Source organism: Camelina sativa, chromosome 19 (assembly GCF_000633955.1).
Source record: "Camelina sativa cultivar DH55 chromosome 19, Cs, whole genome shotgun sequence".
NCBI classification, from domain to species: domain Eukaryota; kingdom Viridiplantae; phylum Streptophyta; class Magnoliopsida; order Brassicales; family Brassicaceae; genus Camelina; species Camelina sativa.
Genome location: NC_025703.1, coordinates 13582155 through 13599206, shown reverse-complemented (window position 1 = coordinate 13599206; position 17052 = coordinate 13582155). Strand labels below are relative to the sequence as shown.

Sequence of the window (17052 nt, the reverse complement as noted above, 5' to 3'; positions counted from 1 at the left end):
GTGGATAGGTTTCATTTCTCTCGGAACTTATGTGGTTTGTTCAGAAAAGTTTAAGGAGACATGGACTGGTTTTTCCTTGGAATCATTTCGTTATGTACTTCTAAACTTGACGTTAAGCATCCCTTCTACTGCTATGGTATGGTAAGTCAGATCAATAACCATTCTCAACTACTAACTTCTTATATACTTGTTTGACCATAAAGCCAATGGTTTGTGACTTTGTGTTAGTATCGTCGTTGTGACACACCCGACATACATGTTAACAAGCAAAATTTCATATGCTTTTTGAAGTTAAAAATACTATTTTATTGCAACAGTTTAGAATATTGGGCGTTCGAGATTCTAGTGTTCTTAGCGGGATTGATGCCAAATCCAGAAATCACCACCTCTTTGCTAGCTATATGGTATGTTTGTTTTTTATTGTTTAATATCACTTTGATAGTTAATACAAAAGTTTTATTTTACATCCAACAAAAGTTGCTCATTGTGTGTAATATTGAATACATTCAGCGTCAATACGGAATCAATTAGCTACATGTTAACATGCGGACTTAGCGCAGCTGCAAGGTTTGCTCATCTCAATTCTCAACAATAATTGTTTCAAAACACTTTTGTATTCACCTCATATAGTAATATTGTTTCAAAAACTTTGCAGCACGCGTGTGTCCAATGAACTTGGAGCAGGAAATGTAAAAGGGGCAAAGAAAGCGACTTCTGTATCCGTTAAGTTGTCTTTAGTTCTTGCTCTCTGCATAGTGGTTGCCATACTTATAGGACATGATGTTTGGGTTGGGTTATTCAGCAATAGCCATGTGATTAAAGATGAGTTTGCATCATTGAAGTTTTTTCTTGCTGCTTCTGTAACTCTTGATTCAATCCAAGGTGTTTTATCAGGTAAAAGATTTCGACTAATCTTTTTTTTCTTTTTTTTTGAATCATCGAAGCGCGTTATGTTCAGAATTTATATACAGGAGTTGCAAGAGGATGCGGATGGCAGCGTATAGTCACGGTTATAAATTTGGGAACATTCTACCTTATTGGAATGCCTATATCCGTCTTTTGTGGTTTCAAGTTGAAGTTGTATGCCAAGGTGAATGTTTGACTCTCTTTGAAATATGGTTTAAATTTGTTTTTTTTGTTAAATTGTGTTTGATTCATTATTTTGATATATTTTTGGTGAAAACAGGGTTTGTGGATTGGTCTGATATGTGGGATGGTTTGCCAATCCTCATGTCTCTTGCTTATGACAATTTTCCGGAGGTGGACAAAGCTGAATGCTGCTACGGTCTGAAAACTCTTAAGTTCCATTTGTCAGAGTATTATAGGTAGAAGAATGTTATTGTGGACGCTATAAATAACTCATGATCTTCTTCCACACGCTTAGTTAGAACTTTGAACTTATCTTTGTTAATTTTGGAATGTAAAGCATCACTGTAAACCATCTTTTAAACCAACTCCTAACTGGTTTCTTGTCAAACAACCAATTTAAGAAGCCTTGGAATTTCTGAAATAAGTGTGATCAAGGAAGGATTGCGTTCAAGAAAATACATTATTAAGTTTAACTTTATAGGAACATTAATTGAATCATCATGTTTTTTTGTAACAAGATAATAAAGTGCATTTGGAATGAACACAACGCATATCTCTGTTCAAACTGTCCAAAGCCCACAAGAGAACACAAACATTTGAATAAAAAATCATATGTAAACATTTGAATAACCAAAGCCAACAACGAATTTAATTATTAACCACCTATCGATCATGACAAACCTTTGAAAAACCCTTCTATTTTTGAATCAATATGTATAGCAACTAACTTGACGCAATTACACAACCAAACTCATAACTGGACTTATTTGCTGTTTTTGAAGAAGTTTAGATCCCACCTGCGTATTAACCCGTCAAACACTTTCCCCGGTGCGCTACTACTACGTTCAACTGTCACCGTGGCCTTTGTTACTCCTGACATGTCACCAGTCTCGGTTTCCTTCTGGCTTAAAGAGCCAGGACCAAAAGCGTTTATGGGTCTCGCCAGAGAAGTCGAGGTCTCACTTAAAGGATTGGGCTCGCAAGACGACGGTAGTTGATCCTGGCTACGTGTTGCTGGACTGGAAGCCGAATCAGTCTCTGATTGATTTGCTCGAGTTGAAGTTNGTTTGGGTTGGGTTATTCAGCAATAGCCATGTGATTAAAGATGAGTTTGCATCATTGAAGTTTTTTCTTGCTGCTTCTGTAACTCTTGATTCAATCCAAGGTGTTTTATCAGGTAAAAGATTTCGACTAATCTTTTTTTTCTTTTTTTTTGAATCATCGAAGCGCGTTATGTTCAGAATTTATATACAGGAGTTGCAAGAGGATGCGGATGGCAGCGTATAGTCACGGTTATAAATTTGGGAACATTCTACCTTATTGGAATGCCTATATCCGTCTTTTGTGGTTTCAAGTTGAAGTTGTATGCCAAGGTGAATGTTTGACTCTCTTTGAAATATGGTTTAAATTTGTTTTTTTTGTTAAATTGTGTTTGATTCATTATTTTGATATATTTTTGGTGAAAACAGGGTTTGTGGATTGGTCTGATATGTGGGATGGTTTGCCAATCCTCATGTCTCTTGCTTATGACAATTTTCCGGAGGTGGACAAAGCTGAATGCTGCTACGGTCTGAAAACTCTTAAGTTCCATTTGTCAGAGTATTATAGGTAGAAGAATGTTATTGTGGACGCTATAAATAACTCATGATCTTCTTCCACACGCTTAGTTAGAACTTTGAACTTATCTTTGTTAATTTTGGAATGTAAAGCATCACTGTAAACCATCTTTTAAACCAACTCCTAACTGGTTTCTTGTCAAACAACCAATTTAAGAAGCCTTGGAATTTCTGAAATAAGTGTGATCAAGGAAGGATTGCGTTCAAGAAAATACATTATTAAGTTTAACTTTATAGGAACATTAATTGAATCATCATGTTTTTTTGTAACAAGATAATAAAGTGCATTTGGAATGAACACAACGCATATCTCTGTTCAAACTGTCCAAAGCCCACAAGAGAACACAAACATTTGAATAAAAAATCATATGTAAACATTTGAATAACCAAAGCCAACAACGAATTTAATTATTAACCACCTATCGATCATGACAAACCTTTGAAAAACCCTTCTATTTTTGAATCAATATGTATAGCAACTAACTTGACGCAATTACACAACCAAACTCATAACTGGACTTATTTGCTGTTTTTGAAGAAGTTTAGATCCCACCTGCGTATTAACCCGTCAAACACTTTCCCCGGTGCGCTACTACTACGTTCAACTGTCACCGTGGCCTTTGTTACTCCTGACATGTCACCAGTCTCGGTTTCCTTCTGGCTTAAAGAGCCAGGACCAAAAGCGTTTATGGGTCTCGCCAGAGAAGTCGAGGTCTCACTTAAAGGATTGGGCTCGCAAGACGACGGTAGTTGATCCTGGCTACGTGTTGCTGGACTGGAAGCCGAATCAGTCTCTGATTGATTTGCTCGAGTTGAAGTTGATTCTTCCCTGGAAGGAAGGCCTTGAGCTGCTGTTAGAAATGCAGAGCCACCATGAACTCTCGTCTCAGGAGGATCTTTCTTCTGTTGACTTTGCACTTCCAAGTCTTTCAATGATTCCATCACCGCTTTCATAAGCATCTGAATAAAGAAATAAGATTATGAGAACATCAACAGAACATAGACATATTAAGAGGTCAGAAATCCAGTNACTTATTTGCTGTTTTTGAAGAAGTTTAGATCCCACCTGCGTATTAACCCGTCAAACACTTTCCCCGGTGCGCTACTACTACGTTCAACTGTCACCGTGGCCTTTGTTACTCCTGACATGTCACCAGTCTCGGTTTCCTTCTGGCTTAAAGAGCCAGGACCAAAAGCGTTTATGGGTCTCGCCAGAGAAGTCGAGGTCTCACTTAAAGGATTGGGCTCGCAAGACGACGGTAGTTGATCCTGGCTACGTGTTGCTGGACTGGAAGCCGAATCAGTCTCTGATTGATTTGCTCGAGTTGAAGTTGATTCTTCCCTGGAAGGAAGGCCTTGAGCTGCTGTTAGAAATGCAGAGCCACCATGAACTCTCGTCTCAGGAGGATCTTTCTTCTGTTGACTTTGCACTTCCAAGTCTTTCAATGATTCCATCACCGCTTTCATAAGCATCTGAATAAAGAAATAAGATTATGAGAACATCAACAGAACATAGACATATTAAGAGGTCAGAAATCCAGTTTTTCAATCTCACCCTTTCTTCTTCCTCTGCATTAGATGGGAAATCCTCCATCTGATACTCCACATATTGATCATCATCTAAAGCCATCCTAAGGTGAGGAGGGTATTGACCGCCATTTGACAAATCAAAGCTTATCATATCAGGAGATGAACTGTCTTGTCCATCATGACTCTCTTTTTCCTGAAACAAAAACATTACGCCACATCAGGAATTTCGACTTTTGTCTCTTTTATTATAATTTCTTTTATATTTCGCACGATTTGAAGCTGGTCACCATGGCACTTGTGTCTCTACCATTGTTAATTGAATGACCATTATATCATCAAACAACCATATACATGACATGGTGACTGGTAAACACACACATATCACAATAAAAAGTAGATAAGGAACGGAGGACAAACTGATTTTGTACCTTACTTTCTGATGGAGAACCGTTAGATGTGACATTCGAGGGAACCTGAAGAAAACAATCAAAAACATCAATATTACAAAGGAGAAAGCTTAAACTGCAACCTATCCTTCTGGGAAGTATATTTCATTTTACTTTAGTCAATTGTGCAAGAGAAAATCTATGCATTAGCTGTTTTGAGTAATTGTAAAGGACCCAAGTACTGAAAAGACCCAGATTACTCAAGAATTACTGACATCTGTGCGACTCATGGGTCGTTTCTTGCGGACTTCATTAATTGCTTCAGAGATGCTACCCGCGGCTAAACCTAAAAGTTGACAAAAGATGACGACTTTGAGCACAAATAAATCCTGCCAGAAACATCAGAGGAAAACCAGTATGACTCACTTTTCTGTACTGAGGATTGTGGAATATTTGTGTCATGCATAGTGCCCCAACTGCCCTGAACATAAAATAGACATCATTATTGACGTTTCTCAAGGCAGAAACAAGAATTTAAACAGTCATATGTGCCACCGCAGCATTACCTTTGCAAAGTATTCATCCAATGGGTCATAAAATGTTGGTCCCACCACCTCTGGAGGTTGAAGGACATTATGGAAAAATATATTTACCGAATCAAAGTAGAATTGAGGCCTTGGGGAGTTGTGGTCTCCCTCAAATTTGATGATATTTTTGTCACCCTACCATAATCGTAAGGCAGATGTTTATACTGAAGCACATTGAAACTAGTAGAAGATGACCATGCGCATGAGGAAGTAACTTACTATGTAAGCTTCATATATCCGATCTGAATGATGAGGGCGGATAAAGTCATCATCTAAGGCATGTCCAAATAAAACTGGAACAAAACTAGACTTTGCCACCTGCAGCATGGAATTTCAACAATTAAACTGGATAAATTTTCCAATTAAAAACTTTCGCAGCTAGCAGGATGATCAAGACAAGTAGCAAATATGTTGTATATATATATCAGACTTATGCAATCAAGTAGATAAAAGGGACAAACAAATTAAGAAGACGACCTTAATGGTGTTCAGATCCATTATATCAAACTTTGCCTTTTTCTGAATAGATCTCCGCATAAACTGTATCGCAAATTTTACCTGAACATACAGTAGAGAAAGCTTAATACCATAAAATAAACGCAATATGGAAGCCGTGCAGTAGACAGAACAAATCGAATCAGAATATCAATGTACTTACAGTAAACTTCGGCAGACGAAACTTATATGTATCTACAAGTTCCATCATCAGATCCACTAAATCGGAGAATGGGCTGTCTAGAATCATTCCTGCAATCGAAGGATCCTCGGCTCCATACATCAAGCTGTAAACACAAAAAAGGATGATTCAATCATGGTTTAGCAGGCAATACAAATGATTTCCAAGATAAATTGCTTATTTCAGAACTTCAGTAATCTCTTATACTCATGCACTTGTGACATTTAATTGATATGGATAATCACCGGAAAGTATCACAGGACCAACTGTTACTATACCCTCTAAAACTAGTGAAGCTTCACAACATATAAGAGTAACTTCCATTGACACAGTCTCATACCATTAACTAAAACTTCATGCAAGGCAGAGAAATGGATACACTCTTAATAAATTAATAAAGTATAGACTGGACCAAACCTAGTAACAGCACCCATTGACCGCCCCCATAGCCCAATCAGAGATATGTTTCCATCCTGCCGCAAAAACTCAACCACAGCCTTCAAATCGTCCTTCTACAAGCACTCACATCAAATTTAACGTAAGTAAGAAGAATGATCACTCAGAATTCAGAAGTATATAGTGTGACTTTAACCCGACATGACTTTCATGATTTCTCCACTTGTCAATCTAAACATGAACTAGAGTTTCTAGAGCCTTTAAATCAAATGAAATATGTCTTCATCATGATGATAATGGGATACCTCTATAGACGCACAACCATATTGGTTTACATGGGTTTAAAATGAGAATCAATTGAATAAATTTGGACAAACATGTTTATTTAACTTAACAATATATTTTGAAGAGTAGAAGAGATAAACAAGAATAATTAAAGAAATCACGTACTTCGTTCCAGCCTAAGGTGACATGTTCCCCGCCTGAGAGACCCGATCCCGAGAAGTCAAGTGTGAAAACTGTGATGTTTGAAGGAAGCAACACAATTGCGGCTTCACTGCCATCCGCTCTACATCCACTGGAAGACAGAATTGCAGGGCCATTAAGCAATGCAAAGAATCAAGAGGACCAAGAGTAAACCAAAGGGACAGGAGATGCACAGTTACGCAGTACAACTCGAATCATAATCATGATAATTTCTAGCTCAAAATATCTTTATCAAGCGTTCCAGTACCTGTTTCCATGGCAGTATATCACACAGGGAAAAGGCTTTCCTTCAGGGCGTTCAACTGGCATATAATGACTACACTGTAGAACATCTCCCCTACTGTTTTTAACCTGCCGCCAAAGACACATCCGAACAACACTCAAGCCAGGAAAAGAAATCAAAATAGCAAATGAAAACACACTTTTGACTAACAAATCAGTTTCTTTTACTTCCGTATCCTTATTTACCTTACTTTCTAAAAAATAGAATTTGAAAAATTTACAAGAACAAACAATGGTAGGACCTCCATTTATTTCAGGAGTGATCTAAAGGCTTCCTAGGCTCAAAGACTAATCTCCTGGGCCGGGAAACCATGCTAAATTTCGAACCCCCTGGCCAATGCTACTCGAACCCAAGTGGCGGGACTTTTCTCCCTTTACCACTGGATCAAGGCGACTTGGTTGGACCTCCATTTATTACTATCGTAGATACATAAAAATCCAAGATAGAGAAGGTTCCACAAAACAAAAGATTTGATTCTACAAGTTTACAAACAAGAGAAAAGAAAAATAGTTTTTACCTCTAAATCCTTTCTCTGATACCATCTACCTTTCATCATGAACTCCTTTTCCAATAAATCATGTTGTGGATCATACTCAGCTCTGCAGCACACATAACATCACGTCAAAAACAATAAACTGACAATCTTCGGATAGATGTTTACAGCCTCTTAGGTACAATTTCTAGTTAAGTAATCATCCCATGTCAAAAACCAAAACATGGACAACGTTCTTGAAGATTCAGAATCAGGACACCCCAGTAGAATCTAAAATAGTATTGACACAAAGAGATCACATGGGTACCCAAAAAAAAACAAGAATTTGATTCTTCTTCTAATCAGAGAAACTCAAGTTAAAGTACACACAAAGTAATGCAAAACAAAAAAAAAATTAGGAAGAAGACAAATTTTNTTTTTTTTTTTTTTTTTTTTTTTTTTTTTTTTTTTTTTTTTTTTTTTCTGGCTATAGATCTATCAACAAAAAAACTCAATTCCCAAACTTAAAATTGAGCGTAAACCTAAAATTCTTATACTTAACGATTGAGAGAATTTGAAAACTCAATCGCAAGATCGAAAGATTAAAAAAAAAAAAAAACTCGAATTCGTAATTTGGGAAAGAGAAGGTGTTCACCTTGGAGGTCGAATGATGAAGTTAACAAGCTGCTCCATTTAATGAAATCACCCAGAGACAGATTCAAGTTACAAACTCTTTATCTCTCACCAGATTGGTTAACTCGAAGAAGAAGAAGAAAGCCCCCACACAAAAACAATATAATTCGATAAAAATTAAAAATCAGAAACCCTAATTTAGAAAGAAGAAGAGAAGATCGAGTTGTTGACGAGAAGAATCAATCAGTGAGATCGGAGAGAGGTTGAAGAAGAAGAAGATACACAAAGGGGAAAGAGAGAAAGAAGAAGGAAGCTACAGAACGGATTTTTTTTTTTTTTTTTGGTTTATTGATTTTTTTTCGATTTTTCCATATTTTGTTTTCAGTTAGTATTTAAAATTGGTAAGTTACCTACATTTTTGCCACTTTATGAAAGCCATATCTTGACAATTTTGTTTATTGAGTACATTTTTAAACAATAATATATATATATATATTGAGTTTATTTTGGTAATAATTATTAATTAAACTATTTTTGTTTGATGTATTTTAATCTGGATCCATATTTATGTAATTATTATTGTTTTTTTTACAGTATAATTAAAATATTTAAACTTTTCAAATGTATAGAATGTGACGCGTATTACTTTAAAAATATGAATTTATATTATTTTAACTTTCGTGAATCATAACAAATATTGTTGACGCAAGTTTTTATCGATTTCTTTTAAATTTATTAAATATGTATTATTACCAACACTGATGTATCTGTATTTATATAATTATTATTAATTGTATACAATTTTTACCAAATATATTAAATAAACCCATCTATAGTACTACTCAATATCAATGAGTCAATGCAAAAAAAAAACGATATCAATGAGTCAATGCAATGAAAACTCACAAATAGTCACAATCAGCACGCCATCTTCTTCTACACGACCGTCATATTCGTAAAATGTAACTTTGATCTCAAGTTAGAGGTGGCCAGTAACACTTGACCACCATGTTTAACAAAATGTTGGGTTTTAGCAAAAGTTATCTCATGCTTATTCACACCATTGGAAATTTGGAAGCATAAGCAAAAACACTACTAGCACACAACATACATGGATCAGAGAGTTCGGTTAGTTTTGAAGGAGATTGTACAGTTCTTATTAACATCATCAATGAGTCAACAAAATATAATTAAAGATTTTAATTATATTTTAACTATGGGTTTGTTGTTGATTACTGCTGTCAGCGACTATCAACACAAATAAAATTATTATCAAAAATTTTAGGTGAACTATTATAGAGTTGATTAAATACTACTACTATATTAAAAGTTTCCAGTCACATAGTTGACAAAGACTAGATAGGATTGGCATTTTGATCAGGACAATACAAGATTGTTATACATGCAGTGTATCAATTGATTAAAGCTTCCACAAGTGTGTTGTTCAACAAGTAAATGATAATCTCTCTTTTTTTATTTAACAAAACTTTCACAATTAGCACACCCCATCCAAATAAATAAATAATCACACTGTTATCTCAGCTCATCAAATATTGTATAGATCGAAAAATATAAGCAACCAAATGTTGTTTGGTGCCTCTCAGGGGGCACAATAAGCAGAAGGGAATCCTTGGTATGAATCCGCGAATGCAGCTACGTTCCCTGGACGTGAGAACACCAACTGCATTTGTGTTGTGTCAAAAAAGGTTATTCACAATCTCACTGTGGATTAATTGCAAGAAACTAAAGTCTAAGTTTAATGCAATTACCTGGTAGTTTCCAAGAGTAAGAGTCTTAAAACCAGCTGCGCAATAATCGAAATAGTATTCCCATGTCCTTATGAATTTATCATCAAATCCAAGAGCCATGATTTGTCTGTGCACAAAGATAGTTTCTTTTTATGTGAGTAAAAACATGATGAAGCCAGAAGAGAAAGCAGAGGAAATGTTTTTGAGAATTTTGTCTTACTTCTGTCTCTCCAAGAAGTTCTTCCTCCACAATCTTAAAGTTTGGTAGTAATGAATCCCAATGTTCTCAACATGTTCAATGCTGTATTTGTTTTTTAGAGTTAGATTGATTCAACAAAGAGATTGTGGTGGATGAAAAAAATAAGGATGAACATGTTTACCATAGCCTAGAAGAAGAGGACATAGCTGAAGTAACTCTGGCTAAAGAAGGAAGACAGCCACCAGGGAATATGTATTCTTTTATGAAATCTGAACTTAGTCTGTACTCATTGTATCGCTCTTCGGGTATGGATATGAACTGTTATGGTCAAAACGTTATAAAAAACGATCAAATGGTTATGAAAAAACATTTGAGAAATGAGCAAGAACTATTTACCTGCAAGACGATTAAGCCGTTTTCTGCTAGCGCGGCTTCACATCGACTGAAAAACATCTCCATGAACTCATGGCCAACCGCTTCTAGCATCTCACTGAAATGTTCAAAAATGTTATGTCTAAGAAAATTTGATTACAAAGTTCTATTACCAGAGGGAAAAAGAGAGTTCCTTTTTTTTTTTTTTTTTACCAAGATATGATTCTGTCATATTTTTGGACATCAGATAGTTGGCGATAATCACAGAGCTCAAACTTAATACGATCCTGAAATTTCAGAAGTTGTATGAGTCATTCAGATCTTAAGTGGATCAGAAGTCAGATCAAGAGATGGATTATACGAAACCTGAAGTCCAGCTTCTTTCACTTTTTCTTCTGCATACTTAAGCTGTTCAATAGATAGTGTAATGCCAGTGTATTTGCATCCAGTTCTTTTCACAACTTCTATGGCCAAAGTTCCCCATCCACATCCAATCTCCAAAACCTCATGGTTCTTCTCTATTCTCGCCTGAAATGTCACGCTTCTGTTATTCAAGAACAGAGGAAAATCACAGGTTCTTGTTTTAAATCAAGAAAATGCTTTACCTTGTCAATCAGAAGAGATATTTTCCTCATCTGTGCAGTTTTAAGATCCTCATCGTCTGACTATAAACGCGATAATGTCAAAAAGGTTGTCAGAATGATAGTAAAGTAAGACAAATCATGGAAGTTCTTTATAAGTCACCTTGAATACTGCAGAGGAGTAAGTCATGGTATCATCCAAGAAGAAACCGAAAAGCTCATTGCTCTGTGAATAAACCCAACAGAGAATTTAATAATAAACTCAAAGCCAAAAAAGGAAGAAACGTCCATGAAGGTGGAGGTTCAGACTACATACAAGGTCATAGTGACGAGAAATGTTTCTACGAGCTTGTGTTAATGTGTTCTGTCTAGAGACATGCTTTAGAAAATACTTTGCAGATGCTACACCGGCAGTTAGAAACATCGGTGTCCACCATCCCCTGCAAGAGTGTGAAAGCTTAGGAGTGAAAGCTTACGAGATAAAGCTTGCAGGCAAATCAAAAAATTTAAAGCTTTTACCTTTTCTTAGTAAGATTTGATTTCGTATCTCTGTTAGCAATGAGAATCTGCAGGAAGTTTAATTAATTTGGCAGATAAGCATTAGAAATAACTAGAAAAATTAAGTATTTATGCTACTACAAGTTTATGATATGTACCATAATCAGATTCAAAAGTCCTGAGTCTTTATCGACGAAAGAAAAATCTCCATTGATATAAGCATCTGCAAGTCCTAAATCCGCTTGTGTCATAACCTAATAGACGAAACACAAGAATCAAGAATCAAGAAATCAAGAACCAGGTTCTTGAACTATGGAAGTTATTTATATATGTACCTTCCAGTAAAATTGAGGACTGTGAATTTTGAGGATAGATTTCAACGGACAAGTAGAATCTTTCCCTCCGAATGTGAACATAGTTCCTCCTTCTTCAAGTATTCTGTTTTAAGTTCATAGTAAGTATTAACGTAACAATGGTTTTTAACATAATATTATCTAAATTGAGGAGATAAGATGAGCCTCACGTTACACAACCAGTCGATATGAATTGTCCCATAAACCTAGTAACGAAAAGCCGAGCCCCTGTTTCTGTCAAGGAAGGGACCATATGCCGCGGGTTGTTCAGAAGAGCGGTTTCTTTCCCTAGCAAACCTCGTGCAGCTGCCATACCAGCCTGAATAAGACAATTCATAAAACTGTTAGTTATTACAATATGCAATGTGTAGTCAAGAGAATCTGATCATTGCCTTTAGTCCGTCTTCATGGAAACCATAGCCTGAAAGGTGAAATTCAGCTAAAGGTTAGACAATGAAAAAACGGATTTATATGTTTTAGGTTTTTAAAAGAGAAATACCCTAAAATACCACTAAAACAAGTTTTATGGACAATTATAGCACACATTCCATAAATTTCCAAAAATAGTACTATTTAACACATTAAAATATTTAAAATTAATTTTTAGAATTTTTTTTTTATGTCTGGTTTCTCAATTTCACATTTAGTGTATAGTTTTGAGGAGTAGGGTCTAGTGTTTTGAATTTATAATTTAATTTTGATAGATGAATTTTGAATTATAGTGCTATTTTTGGAAACAAACTTATTTTGGTGCTATTTTTGAGAATCTCCCTTTTTTTTAAATATATGGTTTACCTTGATATGCACCACAGAACCATAGGTTACGTTTGCCCTGAATCTTGTGAAGCTCTTGTGAAGCTTTCCAAGCTGCAACTGAAGGTACAGGGTGACCAGTAGTCCATTTGAGCAATGCTTTCTTTGGGGGCTGGTCTGGGTTAAGTGTTACAAAAAATGGTTCACATTTCTCGCCAAGGTTCTGCACCAATAGATCTCATCAAGATTTAGCTTCAAGTCATTCCTTTCTTGTTTAAACGTACGTAGAGATTGTTTTGTATACCTGAAGTATATTGAGCCAGTATGTTACACATACTTTCTTTTCCGTACTTCCTAAGAAGTTCCACGAGCTCCAAGCTGCTTGGTTCCGTGGCATCAAATCAATGTCGTGATGGAGATATATATCACTGTAATGGATGACAAACTGTTTTTAATGAATTCCTTCACTATTTTTTTATAGAAGAAGATAAATAAAGGTGAGAATTTCGAACCTGTAAACATATCGGAAAGCACCAAGAACTCTAGTTTCGTCAAATGTGACTTCCTCACCAAGCAATCTCATAGCATCTGGGGCGTGCAAAGCCAATATGCACCTCTCGAATACTTCCTCAGTTCCATCTCCACTTGTAACAGTTACACAACCATTTTCGGATGTCGAAACAGATTTTACATCGCAGCTTGTTCTGATCTTGCATCCTAGTCGCTCCAATTCTGCCCTAACCTGATCCGTAGGTAGCAAGTTAGGTTCATATGAGTATATGCCTTACACAACACAATTATATGTGCATATCATTGGTTTTGTTTGGAACCTTTGCGACATAAGTCTGAGAACGTCCTGCAACAGTTAGCCACTGTGGCCTCCCAAAGATCTGAAAAATGATGAAATTAAGCTAAGAAAAACCAAGAAATAATTAAAAAGGAGAAAGATGTGAGAAGTTTAATGAACCTGAAGAAGGTGGTGGTTGCAGCAAAACGAAAGAACAGAGTAAGCAGAGAAGTTTAAGACACCATCTGATGGGCACGACCATATCGAACCACATATCGGAACCTACTCCACATACATATATATTCAAGGTTACTCCTAGTCCAAGAAAACTTCAAAATAACATTTTGACTACTTATCCATTATAAAGAAAAAGAACCTCACCAAATAAGCTTGCTGAAACAACTCAGAGTATCCACGAGCATTGAGGAATTCTCCCAAGGTTTCATTTCGATCAATATCGGGGTTACCCTCGAGCTCCTCAATGTATTTTAAAACATCTTCTTTAAATTTAACAATTTCTCTAATCATTCGCCAGAAATACGGATTTAAAACGTTCTTTCTCTGAGCAAATAATCCCGAGACACCATTACGGCTTCCCCACTCGCAACCTTTGCCATTGTCAAGGCTCACTGCGAAAGACATGTCTGAAACCTCCATGTCTACTGCAAGTTTCTCAAAGAACTCCATCATGTTTGGATATGTAACCTATCAACATATTCAATGTATTGATCAATATCCAAAAGGTCTAGCAATGAACATTTGAAGATATGGATATGTTCAAAAATTTAATTTTCATAACATTTTAATTTGAGACTAATTTAGACTAGAATGTAGCTCAACAGTGTCCACAATGTCACAATCCGACAAGTCATAAAAATTTACCAAAAACTAATAAATTCAAATACTATTATTTCGCAAGTTTGAAAAGTCATAAGATGATAGATACTTAGTTATCCTATCTATGTCATGTTACTCTTGTCCTAATATAAAAAAATAGAATCATAAATTTCACAGTCGTACAAGAAATTTAAAACCATCATATCAATGAAAATTCGTATTTGGTCTTTATTTGAACACTATGTAGGGTCGGGAATCGTACGAGAACAGTTACTCGTCTATAAATACGTACGTTTGACATTTCTCTAACATTAACAATACGTACGTTTGACTAATTGATGTGATTCCAAGTTCTTGGTACCCAAAAGTTTAGAAAGCAAATTAAAACAAAAATTTGACAAACTGAAGAAAAAGAAACGTACAGTGAACCAAAAAACACAACACCAGAGGGATGGTCCATAACTCCCATATGTGTGGACCAGTGGACACATAAAGGCAAAAAAGCCTCAATTATCATCACATTTTTCACGAAGATAAAGTAAATTCTAGAAAATATATAACTTTTTTTACATGAAACTATTTCTTTATTTTTTTTTTGGGCAAAAAAACTTTTGAGTTCTATGAAAAAATTAAAATAAAAATGAACGAAAGGGAAAGGGATACGTACACGATTAAAGACCATGAAACCAAGGTCCAAGTCAACGCCATCGAAACGCACCGTTCGAGCATGACCTCCCAATGACTCTTCTTTCTCATACAACACAACCTCTTCGACTCCTTGATTCGCAAGTACGTAGGCACTTCCTAATCCACTTATCCCACTCCCTATCACNTTTTTTTTTTTTTTTTTTTTTTTTATCTCTTTCGTAATTTTTGTTAAAGAGAAATGTTCAATTTTGTAGTTCCTGCATTGTAGACAAATAAGTTGCATTTTGACCAGATACATCGGATTAGATTCTCAACCGATTACGCAAAAAAAATAATAAAATAAANTTACTATACAAACTCGATATTTTTTTATATCTGTACTACTAAATTTTAATATCTATTTTAATGTGTGTAAATGCAAAATGCATTAAAGATGAGTACAATGGTAGTAGACTCGAATTTATTAGTGACCTCTCTCTTTCTTCTACCTTCTCATAAAAGATAAAACCAAGAATGCATAGTTATTTAGTTTGGTATCACTGTTATGCTGCATTGAAGATGAGAATCAATGGTAGAAGACTCGAATCCCTACAGTGACTATTCTTCTTCTACCTTCCCCCCTCTAATAAAACCAAGATTTATTCATTTATTTCGGATTCTATTTCATATATACGTATATGAATAAACACCAATGAACAAATCTATCATAAGAAGAAGAGAAATGTAGAGAATATTATTACCTCTTGTTAATTTGGAAAACAATGGGATTTGGATCTGGAAATGGGAATTGGATTCAGAGTTGGCTGGAATGAGTCTAGCTAGCGAGATACGCTCATTCCCGGATATCTTGGAATTCTAAAACTGAAATTTTTTGGTTTATTTAGTTTTAACCTTTTCTTGTTTTTCAGAAAGAAAAAAAAATGAAGAAAAATTTGGAGTGTGGGAATGAAGGAGGAGGATTGAAGAGTAAACGACTATCGGATGAGAGTGTAAAAGAAAACACTTGTGCTGAGGAGATAAGCCCAGCCAGCCAGCCACATTGTGTTTTGTGTTTATATGGCAAAGATATATATAGAGGCCACAAGTTAAAAGCTGCGTTTGGCTCGTTTCCAATGTACAGTACTCGACGTTTGCGTTTCTCTAATTATCCCGTTTTCTACCTTTTTACTCTCTTGTGTCATTTTGACATAATACACATAAATTAAAAAAAAGTATCTAAATTTCTTTTTTACCCTCTAGTTACAAATGCACTAAAAAAAAAATCTTTATAATTAATAAACATAAATAATAAGAATAAAAAGAGATTTAATCTTTAAAACTGCATTGAGTGGAAAATTACATTACATTTTTGGCTATAAAAGATATTCCCATTTCAGAAATGGTAAATATAAAAATGAGTCAAGATTTGTTTTAACCACATTCCGGCTTACTATTATCACACACTGACACACACTTGTTAGTTGCATTGCATGGCCATGGAAGATTCTACTTTTAGATTGGGCCAATTCCAACTTTGCAAGAATATTAAACATTGAAAGTTGAGTTCTCTAATATAAAATTAAGGACCATATGCAATTTTAAGACGTGGACTTATTGTAGACCCAACATTTATCCAACGGGTAACATCTTCCCACGTCACCTAATTTCTCAAATGATATTGCAAATTAAGTCGTTGACAAAATAAGTAAATACATACATCCACTTATTATATCAACTTAAAATTTTATTGAGGTTCATGACAATAATAATGAATATATTTCTATTTCAATAATGATAAACTGTTAAATTCTCATTAGTAAATGAAAAAGATGGACTGATAAAAATTGGATATATAAGTTGGATTGTGGTTAATTAATTGTAATACTCTTTCCGTTTCATAATATAAAATGTTTAGAGAAGTATTTTTGTTTCATAATATAAGATGTTTTCAAAATTTTACGCAATTTTTAGATAATTTTATATTTTTTTATTATGCAGTCTTGTTTAATATTGGTTAAACCTTCTAAAAGTAACTATTTTTTAATATGCATGTTTTAACTATAATAACTTATATTTTTGAAACAGAGGGAGTATTAGATATGAGATTCAAGAAACACCGTTTTTAATTTTTTTTTTTTTTTTT

The 17052-nt window shown here is 35.0% G+C and overlaps 3 protein-coding genes and 1 long non-coding RNA gene across 6 annotated transcripts in view; 1 reads left to right on the top strand and 3 right to left on the bottom strand.

Annotated features, from left to right (window-relative positions):
- LOC104766267 (protein DETOXIFICATION 18-like) overlaps nt 1-1492 on the top strand; it is a 3514-nt gene extending 2022 nt beyond the window's left edge. The window contains exons 3-8 of one of the 2 annotated variants that reach the window (XM_010490119.2): nt 9-141; nt 318-404; nt 511-567; nt 656-894; nt 972-1090; nt 1187-1492. In XM_010490119.2, coding sequence (XP_010488421.1) covers nt 9-141; nt 318-404; nt 511-567; nt 656-894; nt 972-1090; nt 1187-1291 — 740 coding nt within the window. In that variant the 3' untranslated portion in view covers nt 1292-1492. The remainder of the gene's footprint in view (nt 1-8; nt 142-317; nt 405-510; nt 568-655; nt 895-971; nt 1091-1186) is intronic. The other variant, XM_010490120.2, reaches the window with a different exon arrangement.
- Nucleotides 1656-8506, bottom strand: LOC104766269. Of its 2 annotated transcripts, XM_010490123.2 has the most exons (15): nt 8177-8506; nt 7567-7648; nt 7014-7117; nt 6731-6857; nt 6302-6396; nt 5867-5990; nt 5686-5766; nt 5428-5526; nt 5188-5343; nt 5048-5102; nt 4897-4967; nt 4664-4708; nt 4261-4428; nt 4022-4178; nt 1656-2136 (listed from the first exon to the last, which is right to left on the bottom strand). In XM_010490123.2, the coding sequence occupies exons 1-15, from the start codon at nt 8212-8214 to the stop codon at nt 1853-1855; spliced, it is 1686 nt and encodes a 561-aa protein (XP_010488425.1). In that variant the 5' UTR covers nt 8215-8506; the 3' UTR covers nt 1656-1852. The 2 variants fall into 2 exon arrangements, with proteins under 2 accessions (XP_010488425.1, XP_010488424.1); XM_010490122.2 differs by lacking the exon at nt 1656-2136 and having other exon boundaries at nt 3738-4178.
- LOC104767788 lies at nt 9548-15114 on the bottom strand (the record flags this gene model as incomplete). Its single annotated transcript, XM_010491767.2, is given in 22 exon segments — nt 9548-9835; nt 9924-10029; nt 10123-10203; nt 10283-10419; nt 10498-10591; nt 10687-10760; nt 10840-11001; nt 11079-11138; nt 11218-11280; nt 11371-11494; nt 11574-11620; nt 11711-11806; nt 11888-11990; nt 12076-12224; nt 12298-12326; nt 12701-12881; nt 12963-13086; nt 13171-13400; nt 13489-13548; nt 13626-13727; nt 13827-14150; nt 14950-15114. Coding segments are annotated over 22 exon segments (2592 nt in total), but the record flags the coding sequence as incomplete, so codon positions are not given.
- On the bottom strand, nt 15133-15985 carry LOC104766263. Its single transcript, XR_763974.2, has 2 exons — nt 15671-15985; nt 15133-15187 (listed from the first exon to the last, which is right to left on the bottom strand). It is a non-coding gene; the product is annotated as an uncharacterized LOC104766263 (long non-coding RNA).

Bases quoted from the DNA above. Each gene is read 5' to 3' on its own strand.
- LOC104766269 (XM_010490123.2), bottom strand. From the start codon at position 8,214: ATGGAGCAGCTTGTTAACTTCATCATTCGACCTCCAAG. The intron at 5,103-5,187 runs GTAATGCTGCGG...TTTTATGTTCAG, and splicing joins TGGATGAATACTTTGCAAAG to GGCAGTTGGGGCACTATGCA. The intron at 4,179-4,260 runs GTGAGATTGAAA...TTCTTTATTCAG, and splicing joins ATGCAGAGGAAGAAGAAAGG to ATGCTTATGAAAGCGGTGAT.